Source organism: Bombina bombina, chromosome 2, assembly GCF_027579735.1.
Source record: "Bombina bombina isolate aBomBom1 chromosome 2, aBomBom1.pri, whole genome shotgun sequence".
In the NCBI taxonomy this organism is placed as follows: Eukaryota; Metazoa; Chordata; class Amphibia; order Anura; family Bombinatoridae; genus Bombina; species Bombina bombina.
The window spans coordinates 273,046,330-273,071,840 of NC_069500.1; the positions used below are offsets into that span (position 1 = coordinate 273,046,330).

At 39.4% G+C, this 25,511-nt stretch overlaps 1 protein-coding gene across 1 annotated transcript in view; it reads left to right on the plus strand.

The window, feature by feature from the left end:
* DCP2 (decapping mRNA 2) overlaps window positions 1–25,511 on the plus strand; it is a 201,060-nt gene that overhangs the window by 130,958 nt on the left and 44,591 nt on the right. The window contains exons 8-10 of the mRNA XM_053701546.1: window positions 15,119–15,248; window positions 15,438–15,548; window positions 17,562–17,616. Coding sequence (XP_053557521.1) covers window positions 15,119–15,248; window positions 15,438–15,548; window positions 17,562–17,616 — 296 coding nt within the window. The remainder of the gene's footprint in view (window positions 1–15,118; window positions 15,249–15,437; window positions 15,549–17,561; window positions 17,617–25,511) is intronic.

The window sequence follows — 25,511 nt, forward strand, 5'->3', positions numbered from 1 at the left end:
TGAGCTGCCTTGCTGTCTGGCAGATGTATGAGGTAAGTGCTAACTTTAATTTTTCTGGCGTAATAAAGAAGACTCAGAAAAAAATTGGGCACTTTACTTACTAGAGATGGGACACACACATAAAGGACCATATATTCTCCTATTGATAAGGAGATATTATGTAGACGGCTGGGATGCAGGCACTGGGGTTGAGGAGTAATTAGGCTCTAGGTTTTTGGTGGTTTGCATGGCTCCTGGCGGTTTTTCTATCAAAATGGCGACCAGGAGATTTTTTTTCTAAGACGCCCACGGTGGGCGGATCTATGAGGGGCAGCAATCTGTGTTGCGGGCCACTTTCCCTCACTTCCTAGTGACCGGAGGGACAGAGAGAGTTTTGATTACGCATGTTTCTTTCATGTAATTAGCAAGAGTCCATGAGCTAGTGACGTTTGGGATATACATTCCTACCAGGAGGGGCAAAGTTTCCCAAACCTCAAAATGCCTATAAATACACCCCTCACCACACCCACAATTCAGTTTTACAAACTTTGCCTCCTATGGAGGTGGTGAAGTAAGTTTGTGCTAGATTCTACGTTGATATGCGCTCCGCAGCAAGTTGGAGCCCGGTTTTCCTCTCCGCGTGCAGTGAATGTCAGAGGGATGTGAGGAGAGTATTGCCTATTTGAATGCAGTGATCTCCTTCTACGGGGTCTATTTCATAGGTTCTCTGTTATCGGTCGTAGAGATTCATCTCTTACCTCCCTTTTCAGATCGACGATATACTCTTATTTATATACCATTACCTCTGCTGATTTTCGTTTCAGTACTGGTTTGGCTTTCTACAAACGTGTAGATGAGTGTCCTGGGGTAAGTAAATCTTATTTTCTGTGACACTCTAAGCTATGGTTGGGCACTTTATTTATAAAGTTCTAAATATATGTATTCAAACATTTATTTGCCTTGACTCAGAATGTTCAACATTCCTTATTTTCAGACAGTCAGTTTCATATTTGGGATAATGCGTTCGAATCAATCATTTTTTCTTACCTTAAAAATTTGACTTTTTTTCCCTGTGGGCTGTTAGGCTCGCGGGGGCTGAAAATGCTTCATTTTATTGCGTCATTTTTTGGCGCAGACTTTTTTGGCGCAAAAAATCTTTTCTGTTTCCGGCGTCATACGTGTCGCCGGAAGTTGCGTCATTTTTTGACGTCCTTTTGCGCCAAAAATGTCGGCGTTCCGGATGTGGCGTCATTTTTGGCGCCAAAAAGCATTTAGGCGCCAAACAATGTGGGCGTATTATTTGGCGCCAAAAAATATGGGCGTCGCTTTTGTCTCCACATTATTTCAGTCTCATTTTTTCTTTGCTTCTGGTTACTAGAAGCTTGTTTATTGGCATTTTTTCCCATTCCTGAAACTGTCATTTAAGGAATTTGATAAATTTTGCTTTATATGTTGTTTTTTCTCTTACATATTGCAAGATGTCTCACGTTGCATCTGAGTCAGAAGATACTTCAGGAAAATCGCTGTCTAGTGCTGGAACTACCAAAGCTAAGTGTATCTGCTGTAAACTTTTGGTAGCTATTCCTCCGGCTGTTGTTTGTATTAATTGTCATGACAAACTTGTTAAAGCAGATAATATTTCCTTTAGTAATGTACCATTGCCTGTTGCAGTTCCCTCAACATCTAAGGTGCAGAATGTTCCTGATAACATAAGAGATTTTGTTTCTGAATCCATCAAGAGGGCTATGTCTGTTATTTCTCCTTCTAGGAAACATAAAAAATCTTTTAAAACTTCTCTCTCTACAGATGAATTTTTAAATGAACATCATCATTCTGATTCTGATGACTCTTCTGGTTCAGAGGATTCTGTCTCAGAGATTGATGCTGATAAATCTTCATATTTATTTAAAATGGAATTTATTCGTTCTTTACTTAAAGAAGTACTAATTGCTTTAGAAATAGAGGATTCTGGTCCTCTTGATACTAATTCTAAACGTTTAGATAAGGTGTTTAAATCTCCTGTGGTTATTCCAGAAGTTTTTCCTGTTCCTAATGCTATTTCTGAAGTAATTTCCAGAGAATGGGATAAATTGGGTAATTCATTTACTCCTTCTAAACGTTTTAAGCAATTATATCCTGTGCCGTCTGACAGATTAGAATTTTGGGACAAAATCCCTAAAGTTGATGGGGCTATTTCTACCCTTGCTAAACGTACTACTATTCCTACGTCAGATGGTACTTCGTTTAAAGATCCTTTAGATAGGAAAATTGAATCCTTTCTAAGAAAAGCTTATCTGTGTTCAGGTAATCTTCTTAGACCTGCTATATCTTTGGCTGATGTTGCTGCAGCTTCAACTTTTTGGTTGGAGACTTTAGCGCAACAAGTAACAGATCATTATTCTCATAATATTATTATTCTTCTTCAGCATGCTAATAATTTTATCTGTGATGCCATTTTTGATATTATCAGAGTTGATGTCAGGTTTATGTCTCTAGCTATTTTAGCTAGAAGAGCTTTATGGCTTAAAACTTGGAATGCTGATATGGCTTCTAAATCAACTCTACTTTCCATTTCTTTCCAGGGTAACAAATTATTTGGTTCTCAGTTGGATTCCATTATCTCAACTGTTACTGGTGGGAAAGGAACTTTTTTACCACAGGATAAAAAATCTAAGGGTAAAAACAGGGCTAATAATCGTTTTCGTTCCTTTCGTTTCAACAAAGAACAAAAGCCTGATCCTTCATCCTCAGGAGCAGTTTCAGTTTGGAAACCATTTCCAGTCTGGAATAAATCCAAGCCTTCTAGAAAGGCAAAGCCTGCTTCTAAGTCCACATGAAGGTGCGGCCCTCATTCCAGCTCAGCTGGTAGGGGGCAGGTTACGTTTTTTCAAAGAAATTTGGATCAATTCTGTTCACAATCTTTGGATTCAGAACATTGTTTCAGAAGGGTACAGAATTGGTTTCAAGATGAGACCTCTTGCAAAGAGATTTTTTCTTTCCCGTGTCCCAGTAAATCCAGTGAAAGCTCAAGCATTTCTGAATTGTGTTTCAGATCTAGAGTTGGCTGGAGTAATTATGCCAGTTCCAGTTCTGGAACAGGGGATGGGGTTTTATTCAAATCTCTTCATTGTACCAAAGAAGGAGAATTCCTTCAGACCAGTTCTGGATCTAAAAATATTGAATCGTTATGTAAGGATACCAACGTTCAAAATGGTAACTGTAAGGACTATCTTGCCTTTTGTTCAGCAAGGGCATTATATGTCCACAATAGATTTACAGGATGCTTATCTGCATATTCCGATTCATCCAGATCATTATCAGTTCCTGAGATTCTCTTTTCTGGACAAGCATTACCAGTTTGTGGCTCTGCCGTTTGGCCTAGCTACAGCTCCAAGAATTTTTACAAAAGTTCTCGGTGCCCTTCTGTCTGTAATTAGAGAACAGGGTATTGTGGTATTTCCTTATTTGGACGATATCTTGGTACTTGCTCAGTCTTTACATTTAGCAGAATCTCATACGAATCGACTTGTGTTGTTTCTTCAAGATCATGGTTGGAGGATCAATTTACCAAAAAGTTCATTGATTCCTCAGACAAGGGTAACTTTTCTGGGTTTCCAGATAGATTCAGTGTCCATGACTCGTTTTCACATGCGACCTCTTCAGCTCTGTATGCTGAATCAATGGTGCAGGGATTACACAAAGATATCTCAATTAATATCTTTAAAACCGATTGTACGACACTCTCTGACGTGGTGGACAGATCACCATTGTTTAATTCAGGGGGCTTCTTTTGTGCTTCCGACCTGGACTGTAATTTCAACAGATGCAAGTCTCACAGGTTGGGGAGCTGTGTGGGGATCTCTGACGGCACAAGGAGTTTGGGAATCTCAGGAGGTGAGATTACCGATCAATATTTTGGAACTCCGTGCAATTTTCAGAGCTCTTCAGTCTTGGCCTCTTCTGAAGAGAGAATCGTTCATTTGTTTTCAGACAGACAATGTCACAACTGTGGCATACATCAATCATCAAGGAGGGACTCACAGTCCTCTGGCTATGAAAGAAGTATCTCGAATTCTGGTTTGGGCGGAATCCAGCTCCTGTCTAATCTCTGCGGTTCATATCCCAGGTATAGACAATTGGGAAGCGGATTATCTCAGTCGCCAAACGTTACATCCGGGCGAATGGTCTCTTCACCCAGAGGTATTTCTTCAGATTGTTCAAATGTGGGGACTTCCAGAAATAGATCTGATGGCCTCTCATCTAAACAAGAAACTTCCCAGGTATCTGTCCAGATCCAGGGATCCTCAAGCGGAAGCAGTGGATGCATTGTCACTTCCTTGGAAGTATCATCCTGCCTATATCTTTCCGCCTCTAGTTCTTCTTCCAAGAGTAATCTCCAAGATTCTGAAGGAATGCTCGTTTGTTCTGCTGGTAGCTCCGGCATGGCCTCACAGGTTTTGGTATGCGGATCTTGTCCGGATGGCCTCTTGCCATCCGTGGACTCTTCCGCTACGACCAGACCTTCTGTCGCAAGGTCCTTTTTTCCATCAGGATCTCAAATCCTTAAATTTAAAGGTATGGAGATTGAACGCTTGATTCTTAGTCAAAGAGGTTTCTCTGACTCTGTGATTAATACTATGTTACAGGCTCGTAAATCTGTATCCAGAGAGATATATTATAGAGTCTGGAAGACTTATATTTCTTGGTGTCTTTCTCATCATTTTTCTTGGCATTCTTTTAGAATTCCAAGAATTTTACAGTTTCTTCAGGATGGTTTAGATAAAGGTTTGTCCGCAAGTTCCTTGAAAGGACAAATCTCTGCTCTTTCTGTTCTTTTTCACAGAAAGATTGCTAATCTTCCTGATATTCATTGTTTTGTACAAGCTTTGGTTCGTATAAAACCTGTCATTAAGTAAATTTCTCCTCCTTGGAGTTTGAATTTGGTTCTAGGGGCTCTTCAAGCTCCTCCGTTTGAACCTATGCATTCATTGGACATTAAATTACTTTCTTGGAAAGTTTTGTTCCTTTTGGCAATCTCTTCTGCCAGAAGAGTTTCTGAATTATCTGCTCTTTCTTGTGAGTCCCCTTTTCTGATTTTTCATCAGGATAAGGCAGTGTTGCGAACTTCTTTTGAATTTTTACCTAAAGTTGTGAATTCCAACAACATTAGTAGAGAAATTGTGGTTCCTTCATTATGTCCTAATCCTAAGAATTCTAAGGAGAAATCGTTACATTCTTTGGATGTTGTTAGAGCTTTGAAATATTATGTTGAAGCTTCTAAGTCTTTCCGAAAGACTTCTAGTTTATTTTTTATCTTTTCCGGTTCTAGAAAAGGCCAGAAAGCTTCTGCCATTTCTTTGGCATCTTGGTTGAAATCTTTAATTCATCTTGCCTATGTTGAGTCGGGTAAAACTCCGCCTCAAAGGATTACAGCTCATTCTACTAGGTCAGTTTCTACTTCCTTGGCGTTTAGGAATGAAGCTTCGGTTGATCAGATTTGCAAAGCAGCAACTTGGTCCTCTTTGCATACTTTTACTAAATTCTACCATTTTGATGTATTTTCTTCTTCTGAAGCAGTTTTTGGTAGAAAAGTACTTCAGGCAGCGGTTTCAGTTTGAATCTTCTGCTTATGTTTTTCATTAAACTTTATTTTGGGTGTGGATTATTTTCAGCAGGAATTGGCTGTCTTTATTTTATCCCTCCCTCTCTAGTGACTCTTGCGTGGAAAGATCCACATCTTGGGTAATCATTATCCCATACGTCACTAGCTCATGGACTCTTGCTAATTACATGAAAGAAAACATAATTTATGTAAGAACTTACCTGATAAATTCATTTCTTTCATATTAGCAAGAGTCCATGAGGCCCCACCCTTTTTTTGTGGTGGTTATGATTTTTGTATAAAGCACAATTATTCCAATTCCTTATTTTATATGCTTTCGCACTTTTTATCACCCCACTTCTTGGCTATTCGTTAAACTGAATTGTGGGTGTGGTGAGGGGTGTATTTATAGGCATTTTGAGGTTTGGGAAACTTTGCCCCTCCTGGTAGGAATGTATATCCCAAACGTCACTAGCTCATGGACTCTTGCTAATATGAAAGAAATGAATTTATCAGGTAAGTTCTTACATAAATTATGTTTTTTCAAAGAGGCATGCGTTTCTATATTGGAGACTGTTTTTCTATAGCTACTGCCTGAGTCCGGATCTTTTACTAGAGGGAAGGCTTCTACAAAGGAAGTGTCGGCAGGGCAGCTAGGCACCTCAGCAAAGTAAGCTGTGGTGTAGAGGTGATCTAAAGTATTGTTTAGTCGTTTAGGCCTCTCTGCATATAATAAATAAAAAAAGTTATGGTTTAACATTTAAGGTGACAGTAACGTTTTTCTGTTTTTAATTTTTATTAAAAAATTTGAATTTTTTTATCTGATAGCTTGATCCATTGTGAATTAGAATGGGCCAAGAGGCATTGCAAAGTGTCAATTATTCTTTATGTTTTGATGCCAATGTGGAACCACCAATCCCTTTCTGTTGCTCATGCATTGAGAGGACTTTAAATTATAGGGGATAAACTTTTTTCGGAGCCAACATTTTCTAAGGCGGATGTTGTTCCAGGGTCTGACAATGTTAAATATATGCCGCAGCTTTTCTCCTCAAGCCTCCCAAATTTTAACCGCCCACACATGCAGTGCCCTGGGCTTCCGCCCAAAAAAACTCCTGGAGTTACGTTGCAAGACATTGCTTCCCTCATGTCTTCTTCACTTTCTGATGCGTTGTCTGCTTTCCCCATGTTGCAGGAAAACACAAGAGAAAAAATAAACATTCAGTTAGCGAGGTTACTGATGCAGTTTTTTCGAACGCCCCCTCCAGAAGCCTGAGGAGGAGGATACTTCGGTAGCATCTGAGGGTGAGATCTCAGATTCTGACAGTGTAATTGCTCCTGCTGATACTGAAGTTGTATCTTTTCAGGTTTAAGCTAGAACACTTCTGTCTGTTACTCAAGGAGGTTTTAGCTACATTGGATGACAGCGACACTATGATCGTAGTTAATCCTAAGAAATCCAGTAAACTAAGCAAATATTTTGATGTACCTTCCTCGGTAGAGGTTTCTTTCATGTAATTGGCATGAGTCCGTGAGCTAGTGACATATAGGGATGTACAATCCTACCAGGAGGGGCAAAGATTTCCCAAACCTCAAAATGCCTATAAATACACCCTCACCACACCTACAATTCAGTTTTAGAAACTTTGACTCCTATGGAGGTGGTGAATTAAGTTTGTGCTAAGATTTCTACGTGATATGCGATTCTCAGCATTTTTTGAAGCCCGATTCCACTGAGTACAGTGAATGTCAGAGGGATGTGAAGGGAGTATCACCTATTGAATGCAATGGTTTTCCTCACAGGGATCTATTTCATAGGTTCTCTGTTATCGGTTGTAGAGATTCATCTCCTACCTCCCTTTTCAGATCGACAATATACTCTCATATTCCATTATCTCTACTGATAGCCAAACCAGTACTGAAATGGTTATCTGCTATATGTGGATGGGTGTCTTTCGGTAAGTATGTTTTTATTACTTAAGACACCTCAGCTATGGTTTGGCACTTTATGCATTAATATAAAGTTCTAAATATATGTATTGTACTTATATTTGCCATGATTCAGGTTTTCAGTATATTTCCTTTTTTGCAGACTGTCAGTTTCATATCTGGAAATGCTTTTTTTATGAAAATTTTTTCCTACCTGGGGTATAGTCTCTTTTTCAATTGACTGCCTTTTAAATTTGCGGGCAGAATTAGGCTCGCGAGGGCGCAAAATGCCAAAATTTATTGCGTAATTTTTGGCGCAAGTTTTTTTTAACGCGAAGTTATGTTTGTTGACGCAAGTTCGTCATTTCTGGCATCTTAGTTGACGCCGAGTCCTTCACAAGGTTGCAAGGTCATCTATGACGCAAGTGTTTCGTTTCCGGACTTTTTTGGCGCCAAAAATATTTTTCTTTTTGTTGTGCGTCATACTTGGCGCCAAATATTTTCATTATTTAAAACCCCATTCCTTTTGCCTCTGGCCTTTTTCTATGTCAGAGGGCTATGCTGTTTGCATTTTTTTTCCCATTACTGAAACTGCCATATAAGGAAATTGATAATTTTGCTTTATATGTTGTTTTTTTTCTCTTACATTTGCAAGATGTCTCAATCTAATCCTGTCTCAGAATTTACTGCTGGATTCCTGCTGCCTGATAACGGTTTCTACCAAAGCTGCATTTGTTGTAAACTTGTGGAGATTATACCTCCAGCTGTGGTTTGTAATAGTTGTCATGATAAACTTTTACATGCAGAAAATGTTTCCATCAGTAGTAGTTCATTACCTGTTGCTGTTCCCTCAACAGCTAATGCACAAGATATACATGTAAATTTAAAAGAATTTATTTCTGATTCTATTAAGAAGGCTTTGTCTGCCATTCCGCCTTCTAATAAACGTAAAAGGTCTTTTAAAACTTCTCCTAGAGTTGATGAAATTTTAAATGACCGGCAACATACGGATTTATCCTTCTCTGATGAGGATCTATCTGATTCAGAAGATCCTGCCTCAGATATTGACACTGACAAATCCTCTTATTTATTTAAAATGGAGTATATTTCGTTCTTTATTAAAAGAAGTGTTGATTACATTAGATATGTAGGAAACTAGTCCTCTTGATATTAAAACTAGTAAATGTTTAAATTCTGTTTATAAACCTCCTGTGGTTACTCCAGAGGTTTTTCCAGTTCCTGATGCTATTTCTGATATGATTTCTAAGAAATGGAATAGGCCTGGTACTTCTTTTATTCCTTCATCAAGGTTTAAAAAATTGTATCCTTTGCCAACTGTTAGATTGGAGTTTTGGGAAAAGATCCCCAAAGTTGATGCGGCTATCTCTACTCTTACTAAACATACTACTATTCCTACTTTCCAAAGTAATAAATTATTTGGTTCTCAGTTGGATTCAATAATAAATTATTTGGTTCTCAGTTGGATTCAATAATTTCAACTGTCACTGGGGGGAAGGGAGTCCAAGCCATTTAAAAGATCAAAGCCAGCCCCCAAGTCCGCATGAGGGTGCGGCCCTCATTCCATCTCAGCTGGTAGGGGGCAGATTAAATTTTTTCGAAGATGTTTGGATCAATTCAGTCCAAAATTATTGGATTCAGAGTATTGTCTCTCAGGGGTACAGAATAGGTTTCAGAGTAAGACCGCCTGTGAGAAGATTTTTTTTCTCTCACGCATTCCAGCGAACCCAGGAAAGGCTCAGGCTTTCCTGAAGTGTGTTTCAGATCTGGAGTTATCAGGGGTAATCATGCCAGTTCCGTTTCAGGTACAGGGTCTGGGGTTTTATTCAAAGCGATTAATTGTCCCAAAGAAAGAAAATTCATTCAGACCAGTTCTAGATCTGAAAATTTTGTATCGTTATGTGAGAGTGCCAACTTTCAAAATGGTGACTATAAGGACTATTCTGCCTTTTGTTCAGCAAGGGCATTATATGTCCACAATAGACTTACAGGATGCATATCTTCATATTCCGATTCATCCGGATCACTATCAGTTCCTGAGATTCTCTTTTCTAGACAAGGCATTATCAATTTGTTGCTCTTCCTTTTGGCTTGGCAACAGCTCCAAGAATCTTTTCAAAGGTTCTCAGTGCCCTACTCACTGTAATCAGAGAGCGGGTTATTGCAGTGTTTCCTTAATTGGACGATATCTTGGTACTCGCTCAGGTCTTTACGTTCTGCTGAATCTTATGTGAATCAACTAGTGTTGTTTCTTCAAAGACATGGTTGGAGGATCAATTTACCCAAAAAGTTCTTTGATTCCTCAGACAAGGGTAACCTTTTTAGGTTTCCAGATAGATTCAGTGTCCATTACTTTGTCTCTAACAGACTAGACATTTAAAAATTGGTTGCAGCCTTCGGAACCTTCAGTCTCAGTCATTCCCTTCAGTAGCTATGTGCATGGAAGTTTTAGGTCTCATGACTGCAGCATCGGACGCGATCCCCTTTGCTCGTTTTCATGAGAGACCTCTCCAGCTTTGTATGCTGAACCAATGGTGCAGGGATTATACAATGATATCACAATTGATATTCTTAAATCCCAATGATCAACTTTCTCTGACTTGGTGGTTAGATCACCATCGTATAATTCTAGGGGCCTTTTTTGTTCGTCCAACCTGGACTTTGATCACAACAGAATCATCAGGGTGGGACTCAGTCCTCAACCTATGAAAGAAGTATCCCGGATACTTGTTTGGGCGGAATCCAACCCTTGTCTAATTTCTGCGGTTCATATCCCAGGTATAGACAATTGGGAAGCGGATTATCTCAGTCAGACTTTACATCCGGGGAGAATGGTCTATCCACCCAGATGTGTTTTCTCAAATTGTTCAGATGTGGGGGCTTCCAGAAATAGATCTGATGGCATCCCATCTAAACAATAAACTTCCCAGGTACCTGTACAGGTCCAGGGATCCTCAGGCGGAAGCAGTGGATGCATTCACACTTCCTTGGTGTTATCAACCTGCTTATATTTTCCCGTCTAGTTCTTCTTCCAAGAGTGATCTCGAAAATCATCATGGAGCAATAGTTTGTGCTGCTGGTGGCTCCAACATGGCCCCACAGGTTTTGGTATGCAGATCTTGTTCAGATGTCCAGTTGCCAACCCTTGGCCACCTTCCATTAAGGCCAGACCTTCTGTCTCAAGGTCCATTTTTCCATCAGGATCTCAAAACATTAAATTTGAAGGTATGGAAATTGAACGCCTAGTGCTTAGTCATAGAGGTTTCTCTGACTCAGTGATTAATACTATGTTACAGGCTTGTAAATCTGTTTCTAGAAAGATTTATTATCAAGTTTGGAAGACTTAAATTTCATGGTGTTCTCATAAATTTTCTTGGCATTCTTTTAGAATTCCTAGAATTTTACAGTTTCTTCAGGATGGTTTGGATACAGGTTTGTCTGCAAGTTCCTTGAGAGGACAAATCTCTGCTCTTTGTTTTATTCCACAGAAAAGCTGCTAAACTTCCTGATATTCACTGTTTTGTTCAGGCTTTGGTTCGTATCAAGCCTGTCATTAAATCAATCTCTCCTCCTTGTAGTCTTAATTTGGTTTTGAAGGCTTTACAGGCTCCTCCATTTGAGCCTATGCATTCTTTGGACATTAAACTACTTTCTTGGAAAGTGGTGTTCCTTTTGGCCATCTCTTCTGCCAGAAGAGTTTCTGATTATCTGCTCTCTCTTGTGAATCTCCTTTTCTAATTTTTTCATCAGGATAAGGCAGTTTTGCGGACTTCATTTAAATTCTTACCTAAGGTTGTGAATTCTAACAACATTAATAGAGAAATTGTTGTCCCTTCTTTGTGTCCTAATCCTAAGAATTCTTTGGAGAGATCTTTACATTCTTTGGATGTGGTGAGAGCTCTGAAATATTATGTTGAAGCTACTAAAGATTTCAGGAAGACTTCTAGTCTATTTGTTATCTTTTCTGGTTCCAAGAAAGGTCAGAAGGCTTCTGCCGTTTCTTTGTCATCATGGTTAAAGCTTTTGATTCATCAAGCTTATTTAGAGTTGGGTAAAACCCCGCCTCAGAGAATTACAGCTCATTCTACTAGATCAGTTTCTACTTCTTGGGCTTTTAAGAATGAAGCTTCAGTTGATCAGATTTGCAAAGCAGCAACTTGGTCTTCTTTGCATACTTTTACTAAATTCTACCATTTTGATATATTTGCTTCTTCAGAAGCAGTTTTTAGTAGAAAAGTTCTTCAGGCAGCTGTTTCAGTTTGATTCTTCTGCTTCTAATTTAAGTTTTTTCTTTTCAATTATGAGGACCAAACTTATGATTTGGGTTGTGGATAATTTTTTTCAGCGGAAATGGCTGTTTTTTTTATTTTTTATCCCTCACTTTCTAGTGACTCTTGCGTGGAGTTCCACATCTTGGGTATTGCTATCCCATACGTCACTTGCTCATGGACTCTTGCCCAATTACATGAAAGAAATCATAATTTATGTAATAACTTACCTGATAAATTCATTTCTTTCATATTGGCAAGAGTCCATGAGGCCCACCCTTTTTTTTGGTGGTTATGATTTTTTTGTATAAAGCACAATTATTTCCAAATTCCTTTGTTGATGCTTTTTACTCCTCTCTTTATCACCCCACTACTTGGCTATTTGTTAAACTGAATTGTGGGTGTGGTGAGGGGTGTATTTATAGGCATTTTGAGGTTTGGGAAACTTTGCCCCTCCTGGTAGGATTGTATATCCCATACGTTCACTAGCTCATGGACTCTTGCCAATATGAAAGAAATGACTTATCAGGTAAGTTCTTACATAAATTATGTTTTTTCCAATACCAGACCGAGCTTCTGAGATCATTGCTAAGGATTGCGAGAGACTGGTTCGCTCTTCTACCTCGGGTCATTGCTCGAATCAAGCAGGAGAGGGTGTCGGTGATCCTCATTGCACCGGCATGGCCTCGCAGATTTGGTATGCAGATCTGGTGGACATGTCATCTCTTCCACCTTGGAGACTTCCGTTGAGGAAGGACATTCTACTTCAAGGGCCCTTCATCCAAATCTAGTTTCTCTGAAGCTGACTGCTTGTGATTGAACGCTTAATTTTATGCAAGCGGGGGATTTTCGGAATCGGTCATAGAGACCATGATTCAGGCTTGTAAACCTGTGACTAGAAAGATTTACCTCACGATATGGCGAAATATCTATATTGGTGTGAATCCAAGGGCTACTCTTGGAGTAGAGTTAGGATTCCTAGAATTCTGTCCTTTCTCCAAGAAGGTTTGGAGAAGGGCTTATCGGCAAGTTCCCTAAAGGGTCCAATATCTGCCTTGTCTATTTTGTTACATAAACGTCTGGCGAATGTACCAGACGTGCAATCGCTTTGTCAGACCTTGGTCAGGATCAGGCCTTGGTTCAAACCAGTTACTCCTCCCTGGAGTCTTAATTTAGTTCTTAAGGTTCTTCAAGGGGCTCCGTTTGAGCCTATGCATTCCTTAGATATTAAGTTGTTTTCTTGGGAAGTTTTGTTTGTTGTTGCGATGTCATCTGCTCGTAGAGTGTCAGAGCTCTCGTTATTACAGTATGATTCCCTACCTTATTTTTAATTCGGATAAGGTAGTTTTACGTACCAAATTAGGGTTTCTCCCTAAAGTAGTTTCTGACCGGAACATTAATCAGGAGATTGTTGTTTGTTCTTTATGTCCTAATCCTCCTTCTCAGAAGGAACGGCTTCTGCACAATCTGGACGTGGTACGTGCACAAATTTTTTATTTACAGGCGACTAAGGATTTTCATCAGTCTTCTGCCTTGTTTATGGTTTTCTCTGGAAAACGTAAGGGACAGAAAGCTACGGCTACTTCTTTCTTTTTGGCTGAAGAGTATTATAAGTTTTGGTTATGAAACTGCTGGACAGCAACCTCCAGAGAGAGTTACAGCTCATTCCACGAGAGCTGTTGCTTCCTCATGGGCATTCAAAAATTAAGCTTCTGTGGAACAGAGTTGCAAGGCTGCAACTTGGTCCTCTCTTCACACTTTTTCAAAATTCTATAAATTTGACACTTTTGCCTCAGCTGAGGCTGCTTTTGGGAGAAAGGTTCTTCAAGCAGTGGTGCCTTCCGTTTAGGTTCCCTGTCTTGTCCCTCCCTTATCATCTGTGTACTCTGGCTTGGGTATTCATTCCCATTAGTAATTAGATGATCCGTGGACTCATTGTGTCATTAGAAAAACAAAATGTATGCTTACCTGATAAATTTATTTATTTCTTGACAGGATGAGTCCATGGCCCGCCCTGTTCTTTAGACAGGGTGTTACTATTTTATAAACTTCAGACACCTCTGCATCTTGTTACTTCCTTTCTCTCCTTTACTTTGGTCGAATGACTGGGGTGGGAGGGAAGGGTGGTGATATTTAACAGCTTTGCCGCCTCCTACTGGGCAGGAGTGATATATCCCATTAGTAATTAAATGATCCGTGGACTCATCGTGTCAAGAAAGAAAGAAATTTATCAGGTAAGCATACATTTTTGTTTTTCTGTACTTCCTATTTCTTTTAGCCTTTCATTTCATTTTTTTTTTTTTTTTTTTTTTTTTTTAACATTTGCAAGGTCCACATAATAAGGCAGATTTCAGCTTCTGGCCCTTAGGTTTGAGGTTCCCTGATGAACTTTAGAAAATGTAGACAACTGAAGTAAAATTGATACTTATTCTTCCGAAAGCCAGAAACTAATCTACTTCCAACATCAAAATCAAGGATAGGTGTGATGGGATCAGGGTAAATCACATTACAAATATCTTGTACGATCTAAACCAAGGAGAGTTGTTAACTGATCTATTAACAACTTTCATTAAGAAGATTTTTTTTTATGAACATTTTCTTCTCTGCTGCTACTCATCACTAGTTTTCTTCTTTTTGCCTATTCATGCTTCCCCTTCTTCCTCCTCCTCCCTGTAACCAAAAACAGGGTAAGTGTTTTGGGACAGGTTATGTTCCTGGGGATGTAGGCATTAGTTTGTAACCATTAGTGTTATCCTGTGTTTAACACAGAGAGTGATAATTAAAGCACCACACCACTAAAGTTAAAAGTAAGTTTCACGATTCGTTGCAATTTAACAAAAACTTTCCAAAATACTTCCATTATCAAAAAGTGCATTATTTTTATATTCTCACTTTCTGAGGCTCCAGTTCCTACTGAGCAAAAGTGCACAGTATATATATTTTGTGATTATCTGATGGCTGTCACATGATATGGTGGAGGGAAAAATTGGGTTAACTTTGCAATTTGACAGAGCATATTCTACTCCTTATTTCAAATTCTAAGTAAGTGTTATTTATTGTCTTTTTAATTGTGTATTTGTCAATTATTCAGTTCTACAGTATTAAGTGGTCCTTTAACCCACTGAAAGAAAATGTGTATAAATATTCATTTTTATGTATGTCTTGTCTTTGGTCAGCAGATGTGTGCTCTTTTTGGTACAATTATACTATGCATTTGTAAAACACTACTGTCAGATACTAGGCTTTTTAAAGATGTTTGTGCACAATAATTGTCTTATGATTGAACTTTCTTAATTTAATACTGTAAATATTTTTTTATTTGTAGCTCCAAAATGAAGTGCATGCAACTATTTTCTGAAGTTTCTTCAGCAGATCCTTGGACAAAATACAAGCAACAACAGAAGCCTTACACAAATTTTAATCCTGTAGAGATGTCGGAAATCTTAAAAATCAAGGTAAAATTAAGGCCAGTTCTACAGTTTTTTTTTGTTCTTTCTTTAGCATCACACCGGTTTAAGTATTCATTTATATTTAAACTGGCTACCAAAGGGCCGGAATTGCTAATATTTTCTGTATTGCCTTTTTTGTCTGTAACTTTAATTCAGAATACTTTTTTTTTTTTTTTTTACCCTTTGTTTTGGCAGAACCAAAACCTTAAGAGCAATGGTAAAAAGCAACATCAAGATTCTCCAAACCAAAAGAAAAAAACTAATGGGATACACAATTCACAAACTAAGCAACAGAATAGTATTTTGGTAAGCTTTTATCCAAGGAAAAATCTGTTAGGTTTGATAGAATCGTCCCTTTATTTATTGTGCATAAAGAGCTATGGAAATAGTGGCATGTGAGTACATTATTGAATACTTATTGTTTGCATACCCTGAGCACTGTTCCGCCGGCCAGGATCAGAGTATGCGAACTCCATCAAGATGTTAAATCATTTTGTGGAGCACCATATACAAATCGGCAAAGCTTTTTATCTACAAGGATTTGCTGTGTACAGAGATGCAAAGAAAGTTCACCTTTTTATCTTTGTAATCGTATTTATACATGTAAAAACGGCACTGGCTAGTAGTGGGATGTCAGAACAACCATTTTCTGACCCTCTAATGTGTGCAAATAATGATTACATGCAGAATGTGTTCCTGTACTAGTACCCAACAAAATATTTTTCTGATCAAAACAGTGTTTGGTAAATCCAGAATCTTCTTTGTTTTCAACTTTTAAGGATCTGAAATCATTATAATTGGCTTAACACTTGTCCTGCAAGTGCCAGACTAGTCGGTATTGTTCCGTTGAGCTGGTGCAGCAAACAGACTCGCATATGCAGAGTACTGGTGAAATCATGCGAGATGTTGCTCACTCCCACAGCAAAGAATGGATAGGAGAAATGTGTATATTTGATGACAGATGTTTCACATACTAAGCCTAAAACAGCCCATTTTATCAATGATATATTTTCTCATTTATATTCCCTATAAGATTTGCCTTTTGTACAGTTCTTTATTGTACACCTCAAATACAAAGCAACTGAATGTAGATTGTGCTTTAAAGAGACAGTATACACTCATTTTCATATTACTGCATGTAATAGACACTACTATAAAGAATAAGATGCACAGATACTGATATAAAAATCCAGTATAAAACTGTTTAAAAACTTACTTAGAAGCTCTCAGTTTAGCTCAGTTGAAAAAGTAGCTGGAAAGCCCACTGGAAGTGGGAAATAAGACACTCCCCCTTCCCCCTTCTTTTGCATATGAAAAGACCCTTTACACAAACAGGAGCAAGCTGGAGAAGTAGCTGACGGTATTCTCGTAACACTTTGGGGCTTGGTTAGGAGTCTGAAAATCAGAGCAATGTTATAAAAAAAAAAAGCAAAACTATACATTTTTTTTAAAAAACAAACACTTTATGGGCTATATAAATAGATCTACAAAACATTTATGCAAAGAAAAAATGAGTGTATAATGTCCCTTTAATGCAGTTTCCTAGCAGCATATATTGACTAAGGATCAGATTCTTACAATGACCTCAGTTTCAACATATTTGTGCTGATGGTTATTCTTGAGAAGAAAGATTTCAGGAAGCTTTTATGTTTTTTTTCCCCATGACTCGTTTATTTAGTTTTAAACTATGCGTGTAAGACTTTTTTTTTTTTAAGGGACATTCTTCATTCCTAAATGGAAATAAAGTACAATAACTGAAATGCACATACATTTTTATAAATCAGTTTTGAAAAGAAGCATTTTTCCAATATGAATGTTAGCAAAACAATTTGTAGTAAACATTCCCAGTTACGCAAGTATATTGCAATAATACTTGTATTCAAAATGAACATGCCCCGCATGTAAGTAAAATGCTCCTTTAGAACTAATCATGCCGTATCTTAGAGCAACATGGCTAAAATATATACTTATGGTTTAAGGTTAAAGGAGGAGTTTCAGAACTTAAGTATTGTGGAAGGTAAAGGAGGAGCAACTAAATGTACCAGTGTCAGTGTGTATTCCCTGTCAGACTAAATTATTATCATTTATTTGTATAGCGCTGCCAAATTCCGTAGCGCTGGGTACAATGATAGGGGGTATACAATGACAAAGATTTGTGATAAAATACAAAACAAAACAAATATAGCACAGGAGGAAGAGGGCCCTGCTCCGGAGAGCTCACCAGTCTACAGGTTTAGGGTGCAAAAACATCAGATCTTTTATTCTAGTGATATTTTCTGATTGGTGTAATTACTAAACAACATGATTTGTTTTTTCCAGCAACGGTCAGAAAGGAAACTTAACCCTAGACGGCTTAATGATACCTTTGAAACAGGTAAGTGTTTCTCTGTTACCACTAATCACCAGCCAATTCTACTTAATAGCCATCTGAGCTGTCAGGTTGCTATTATTGCAAACGTAATTTGATGAAAGCACTCTAATTAGGGATCTTCCATAATTTCAATTAGTAAGTTAGGGCTTGCATTTTTTCTAGGCTTTCCTCATAAAGCCATCTTTCCTGAAATCCATTATGCATTATTGTGGCTGCTTGGTATCAGTCATAAACTGGATTGTCCATTCCTTGCAAAAAAAAAAAATAACCTATTCTCTTGATTCGTGTTACTAAAATTTAACTATGGCACAGGAAACATGTTCTTCTTGGAAGAGGCTGATTTTCTAGGACCTTGCTGCTGGATAGATTCCTTTCAGCCGTATTTAGCTTAGACTCCATACTGTTCCATTCTTAACTGCAAGGGTTGCCTGTTGTGCCTGCTTATTTGAATATCTTCCATCAAATTCACTTGTGGTCCCAAGCATTTACACTTTATTTTCTTCACGCTGATCCTCTTTTCCTGGTTTAAGCTTCTGCACATTAGCTTCACATAGTTTCAGTGTCCTCCTACAACATATTATTGAAGCTTCTAGACTTTGGCACTGACCACACAGGAGCAGGATATTATTCTTTTAAGTGCTGCTTGCTTATTGCAACAAATCTCTTCTTTTACATACCCATATTCTTAATAATCTAATGTTCCATTCAGGAACGGTATTACATGGTTTTACTTTCCCACCTATTATTATTTGGCAACTAGTATTGAAAGTGATTGGCATTATTCGTACCCTGTTTCTATGCAACAGCATGAAGATAAGCCTGGATAATATGCAGCTAACTCTAAGCACATAGGTGCTTTATCAAAAAATAAAGCTACACCTTTATAGGTAAAGATTTGCTTCCATTGTGGTGTTCAGATGTCAGTAGCTACTCCTCTACACAACTGCCAACTGGTCTTTTATCACTAACCTCAAGCCCTACCTAACATATGTGAGAGTTATGGAACTTGTTTAATATCTTCCACTAACCTAAAAAAAAAGTTAGCACATAGCAGTTCAAGCCCACTTACTAAGTCCCTCTGTTTTTGCTTTTACTCACTGGTATCAATTTTTCTTTTTTATGACACGATGAGTCCACGGATCATCTTAATTACTAATGGGATATTCACCTCCTGGTCAGCAGGAGGAGGCAAAGAGCACCATAGCAGAGCTGTTAAATAGCTCCTCCCTTCCCTCCCACTCCAGTCATTCTTTTTGCCTATGTTAATGATAGGAAGAGGTAAAGTGAGGTGTTAGATTAGATTCTTCAATCAAGAGTTTATTATTTTTAAAGTAGTACCAGAGAGTGCTGCTTTGTTCTAGGGTGTAGCCGTAGTCCATTTCAGTCTCTACAGTAGAGCTTTTGGTGCGCCTCCCATGTAATTTTTGCTGCCCTTGCCAAGAAAATCTGAGGGATATTACTCAGAACTTTCGTTTTTAATTACAGGTCCATGTGAGGGAGAGGACCTCTCAAACCTGGGAACTGCCTTACTGTCCGGCAGGAGACAATGAGGTAAGTGCTAACTTTATTCTGGGGGTTGAAAAGGCTCAGAAGAAAGGTAGGATACTAAATCATTATTATACCTTGTTGGATTTGACCTCTTTATCAGAGGTTAAAGATAGATTTCCCCCAGAGGCTCAGGCGACCCCTTTTGGGACAGTTTAAACGCAGACACCGGGGATGCATGGGACGTGTGCTCTCATCTCCCGGCGGTTTCATGATAGCCGACCGGGAGATCCGCTATTGACAGACTGATGCGTTATTCTAAGATGGGCTCAGTGGAGGAGTTACGCTTAGTAAAAATATTTGAATGGGACTTGTGTCTGCATCTCCTGGCGGTTTGATAATAGCCGACCGGGAGATCTAATATTAACATATCTGATGAGCTATAAAAAGACGAGCTCAGGGTGAGGTATTGAAGGGGACTGTGTTCTCATCTCCCGGCGGTTTAATAATAGCCGACTGGGAGATCTCCTATTACCATATCTGATGAGCTATAAAAAGACAAGCTCAGGGTGAGGTGTTGAAGGGGACGGTGTTCTCATCTCCCGGCGGTTTAACAATAGCCGACCGGGAGAACACATATTGACATCAGTGTGAGGTGTTGACATTTAGTCTCTCGGACTAGCAGCTGCCAAACTGAAGCTGATCAGTCCGTTATTGCGTCCCGACAGTTCCGCTTTGTAAAACTAAAAAGATCAATGGCGACCGGGAGATTATTATGCTAACGCCCACGATGGCGGAGTTGTGTGGCGCCAATTTAGTTGCGCAGCACTTTGTCAGTTTTTTCCAAGTATCGGAAGGGATAAAGGAGAGGTTTTATTCTTAAATAGAAGAAAGTAACGGACCAGACAGTGTTTCAAAGGTCTTAGTCCAGAATATTTAATGTGCATAGGAAGAAACGCACTGAAGTAAGGATATCTGAGGTGTAGAGGGTTTTTTTTCAGTACTGTTTTTATTAACCATGTTTTTGCACACTTAATTTATAAGTTACTTATTAAAAATTTAAAAGAGACAGTAACATAAAGAAGTTTCTCTTTAAATAGTTAAAGAGACAGTAACGTTTTTTTCTGGGTTGTTTTTTCTTGGATATTCACCCATATGTGTGACAGAGTGTTCCAAGAAATCCTACAATGTATCTCCTTATGTTTTTGATATGAATAGAGAGATGCTTACTATAAGAATAAATACTTTGTTTCTCTAAAAGTGCAAAATATTTTATAACCCACATATGCAGTGCCCTGCACCTCTTCACTAACTCCACCTGGGGTTATTTGGCAAAACATTGCTTCCTAAGATCATTAACGCAATGTCTGATGTATTTAAATAGTGAATATTGCTGATACAGTAGTAGCTTTTCCTAATTATCCTCCTTAAAGCATGAAGTGGGGGATACTTCGGTAATAGATAAGGGGGAAATCTCAGAATCTGTCTGGGTAATTCCTTTAGTTGATACGGAAGAGTTTTCTTTTTACCTTAGGCTTCAACACCTCTGTTTGTTATTAGAAGGTCTCTGATACACTGGATGACTCCGACATTATCAGCGTAGTCAATCCTAATAAGTCCAGTACACTTTACAAAGTCAGGGAGAAACTGGGTACCCCCTTTTCTCCAGATATAGCAGACTCTATCCAGGAGTCTTGTCAATAGTACCCAGGGAAGGGGTGTACATCAGAGTTTACATCTACCTGCGGTTTGTATTGCTTTGTCACCTGTGTGGTGGCGTACTGTTTTGGTGAGTGGTCTGATTCTATCGGACAGACACTTCTCTCAAAGAAGTCCGGGATAGGATTAAGTTAACCGCAGAGCGTCAAGAAAGATAAGGTCTGCGGATACCTCATCAGAGTATAAACTTTTGGGTGATTCTCTACAAGGGAAGACCTTGTTTGGAATTATTTTGCTGGAAATTCTCTCTATATTCAAGAGGAGAAGGGACATTCATTCCCTCGGGAATGGGGGAATGCAATTCAAGTATCCTGCTAGAACAAAAGACAGCAGGCTAGGCCTGCCCCCAATCCGAGAAGACTCTGTATCATTAGGATTCAATCTGGAATCAGGGCTTTTTCTTCCAGGGGCAGATCTTTGCTTTAAAGATTATCTGCATAAGAAGAGAGGCATTTTTCCACTGCATAGGAGACCTCTCTGACGTGGGAGCGATAGTCCCTGTTCGGATTCAGGAACAGAGTCTGGAATTTATTCCAACTTGTTCGGGGTTCCCAAAAGGAGGGAACCTTCAGTCCTGTTTGTAGAGCTCAAGAGTCTAAAATTCATAAAATTAACGTCCTTCAGATGGAAGCTATTTGTTTCACTCTCCCTTGTTTCAAGAGTGTCAATATCTGACACTGAGAAATAAAGGACGTGTAGTTGCATGTTCCCATTCATCACGAGTTTCTAAGGTTTGTCTTTTTAGACAAACTTTTACATTCCATGACTCTTCCCGTCGGTCTTGCTACAGCTCCCAGACTTTCTCTGAGGTTTTGGGACCGCTGTTGGAGGTGATTCGGTTAAGGGACATTGCAGTGGTCACCCCTATTTGGACCGACGCATTAGTCCAGGCATCATCCTTTCAACAAGCAAGATCCCACACGGAAATGTTGTTATTCCTCCTGAGATCTCACGGATGGAAGGTAAATTTGGAAAAGTTCCTTCGTTCAAAACACAGGGGTCACTTTCTTGGAAACAATAATAGATTCCCTATCCATGATGATTTTTCTGACAGAAGTCAGGACATTAAAGATTTTCAATACTTGTCCAAATCTTCAGTCCACCCCTCGACCATCAGTGGCTCAGTGCATGGAGGTAGTCGGGCTGATGGTGGCGGTCATCCCGTTTGCTCGATTCCACCTCAGAACTCTACAGTTAAACATGCTCAGGCAATTGGACGGAGATTATGCGGGCTTGTCTCCTCAAATACTACTGGAGTAGGAGTCGGGATTCTCTTCTGTGGTTGTCTCTGGATCATCACTCTCGGGGAACCTGCTGTCACAGACTATCTTGGCTGATTGTGACAACAAATTCCAGCCTTCTAGGATGGGAAGCAGTCTGGGGATTTCTAAGGCTCAGGGAGTTTGGATTCAGAGTCTGTTCTTCTACTAACCATTCTGGAGTTGAGAGCAATCTTCAATGCTTTTCTGGCCTGGCCCTAGTTAGTCTCTGTCCAGTTTATCGGGTTCCAGACGGACAACGTAACTTCAGTGGTTTGCATCATTCATCAGGAAGGAACGAGAAGTTCCTTAGCGATGACTGAGGTAACCAAAATAATTCAATTGGCGGACGTCCATTTTTGCTGTCTGTTGGTGATCCACATCCCAGGAGTGGACATCTGGTAGGCGGATTTCCTGAGTAAGGCAGACCTTTCATCAGGGGAGTGGGAACTCCATCCGGAAGAGTTTTCCAGCCTGATTCTCAAACGGAGTCAACCGGAATTAGATCTCTTGGCATCTCGGCAGAATACCAAGCTCTCGAGGTACAGGCCGCGGTCCAGGGACCCTCAGGCGGTACTGATAGATACCCTGGCAGTATCTTGGACCTTCAGTCTAGCATACCTATTTCCTCCGTTGGTGCTTCTTCCTCGGGTCATTGCTCGAGTTCAGTAGGAAGAGGACCTCAGTGATCCTCATTGCACCGGCTTGGCCTCGCAGGATTTGGTATGCAGATCTGGTGGACATGTAGTCTCTGCCACCTTGGAGATTTCAGTATAGGAAGGACCTTCTAATTTGAGGGCCCTTTCCTCACCCGTATCTAGTTTCTCTGAAACTGGCTACTTGGAGATTGAACGCTTAATTTTGTCTAAAGCGGGGTTTTTCTGACTTTGTCATAGAGACCATGATTCAGGTTCGTAATCCTGTTTTCTAGAAGGATTTACTATAAGATATGGTGTATATTTCTCTATTGGTGCGAATTTTAAGACTACGCCTGGAGTAGACTTCGGATTCATGGAAATCTGTCTTTTCTCCAAGAAGCTTTGGAGAGAGGTTTTCTCGGCAAGTTCTCTAAAGAGTCAAATATCTGCCTTGTCTTTTTTGTTCCGCAACCGCCTGGCAGGCGTACAGTCTTTTTGTCAGGTCTGGTCAGGATCAGGTCTGTGTTCCGACCAGTTACTCCTCCATGGAGTCTTAATTTAGTTCTCAATTTTTTTTTCAAGGAGCTCTGTCTGAGCCTATACATTCCTTAGATATTAAGTTGTTATCTTGGAAAGTTTTATTTCTTTTTGCTATTCTTCTGCTCGTAGAGTGTCCGTGCTCCCGGCATTGCAGTAGGTGTCTCCTTGCCTTATTTTCCATTCAGATAAGGTAGTTTTCTGTTCTAAATTAGGATTTCTTCCTAAGGTTGTTTCTGATTGGAGCATTAATCAGGGAATTGTTGTTCCTTCCTTGTGTCCTAACCCTTCTTCTTAGAAAGAACGTCTTCTGCACAATTTGGACGTGGTCCGTGCTTTAAACTTTGTACCTGCTGGCGACTAAGGATTTCGCCAGTCTTCTGCTTTATTTGTGTTTTTTTTTTCAGGAGAAAGTAAGGACCAGAAAGCTACTTCTCTTTCTTTCTGGCTGAAGAGTGTTATACGTTTTGCATTTGATGTCGCTGGTCTACAGCATCCAGAGAGAATTACGGCTCATTCCACGAGAGCCTTGGTTCCTCGTGGACGTTCAAGAATGAAGCGTCTGTGGAACAGACGTTCAAGAATGAAGCTTCTGTGGAACAGATTTCCAAGGCTGCAACTTGGTTCGGTCTTTACACTTTTTCAAAGTCCTATAAATGTTGCATTTTTATCTCAGCTGAGGCTGCTTTTGGGAGTAGGGTTCTTCAAGCAGTGGTGCCTTCAGTTTAGGTTTCCTGTCTTGTCCCTCCCGTATCATCCGTGTACTCTAGCTTGGGTATTGAATCCCATTAGTAATTAAGATGATCCGTGGACTCATCATGTCATAAAAAATAAAATTTATGCTTACCTGATCAATATATTTCTTTTTTGACACAATGAGTGCACGGCCCGCCCTGTTCTTGTAAGACAGGTTGTTGGTCCTTGTAAACTTCAGACACCTCTGCACCTTGGCTTTTCCTTTCTTTCCTTAACTTCGGTCGAATGACTGGAGTGGGAGGGAAGGGAGGAGCTATTTAACAGCTCTGCTGTGGTGCTCTTTGCCGCCTCCTGCTGACTAGGAGGTGAATATCCCATTAGTAATTAAGATGATCCGTGGACTCATTGGGTCAAAAAAGAAATTTATCAGGTAAGCATACATTTTCTTTTTTTTTAGCCACTTTGCAGCTATAGAACATCTGTTATCTCCATCATGGCCTCTTCTATATATTGGGCTTGGCTTGCACGATTGTTGTTCTGCTGTGTCTTTAATGTTATGGGTGGATTATGAACCTCCCAAACACTTCTTTGATCCCCTTTACTAATATCACCTTATGGGGAGTCTTTACGGACTCATCCCTTATTACTTTATTGCTCTTTATGCCCTCTGCCTTTAGTTCTTTTGTTGTCGGCAACATGCCATAACACACTGAAAGACTATTGGGTTTTATACTTGCAGGTATAGAAAAACCATTGTTTTCCCGGGTGCTGGATTCTCTGTCATTAAAGGGACAGTCAACACCAGAATTTTTGTTGTTTAAAAAGATAGATAATCCCTTTATTACCCATTCCCCAGTTTTGCAAAACCAACACTGTTATATTAATACACTTTTTTTACTTCTGTGACTAACTTGTATCTAAGCATCTTCTGACCGCCCCTAATCACATGACTTTTAGTTATCTATTGACTTGCATTGTAGCCAATTAGTGCAGTGTCTGCCACTAGCCACGGGCGTGATCCCAATGCTATCTATATGGCCTACATGAGCTTGCTCTCCCCTGCTGTGAAAAGTAAATAAAATAGAGGCGGCCTTCAAGGGCTTAGAAATTATCATATGTGCCTTCCTAGGTTTGCTTTCAACTAGAATACCAAGAGAACAAAGCAAAATTGTTGATAAAAGTAAATTGGAAAGTTGTTTAAAATTACATGCCCTATTTGAAACATGAAAGTTTTTTTGGACTTGACTGTCCCTTTAAGTATGCACTCTGAAGGATCAGTCACGTTTCTCCCATAACATGTAAATTTATCAGCTTATGTGATAAGCCATGAATTGTAGCAGTCCTCTGTTCCAACACAACAAAAGAGTGTACCTCACCACATACACAAGGGAACTGTATAAGGAGCTCTACTGCATAGAGGATATGGTCCTTCATTGGCAAAAGCTAGCACAGCTTCAGAACAGATGATCCTCCAGCAGCTTTTGTAGATGCACTGCCTGTCTCTTGGAAATTTTTCTTAATGGCTAATTGTCATGATATACATAGGGCTAGATTGCAAATGGCA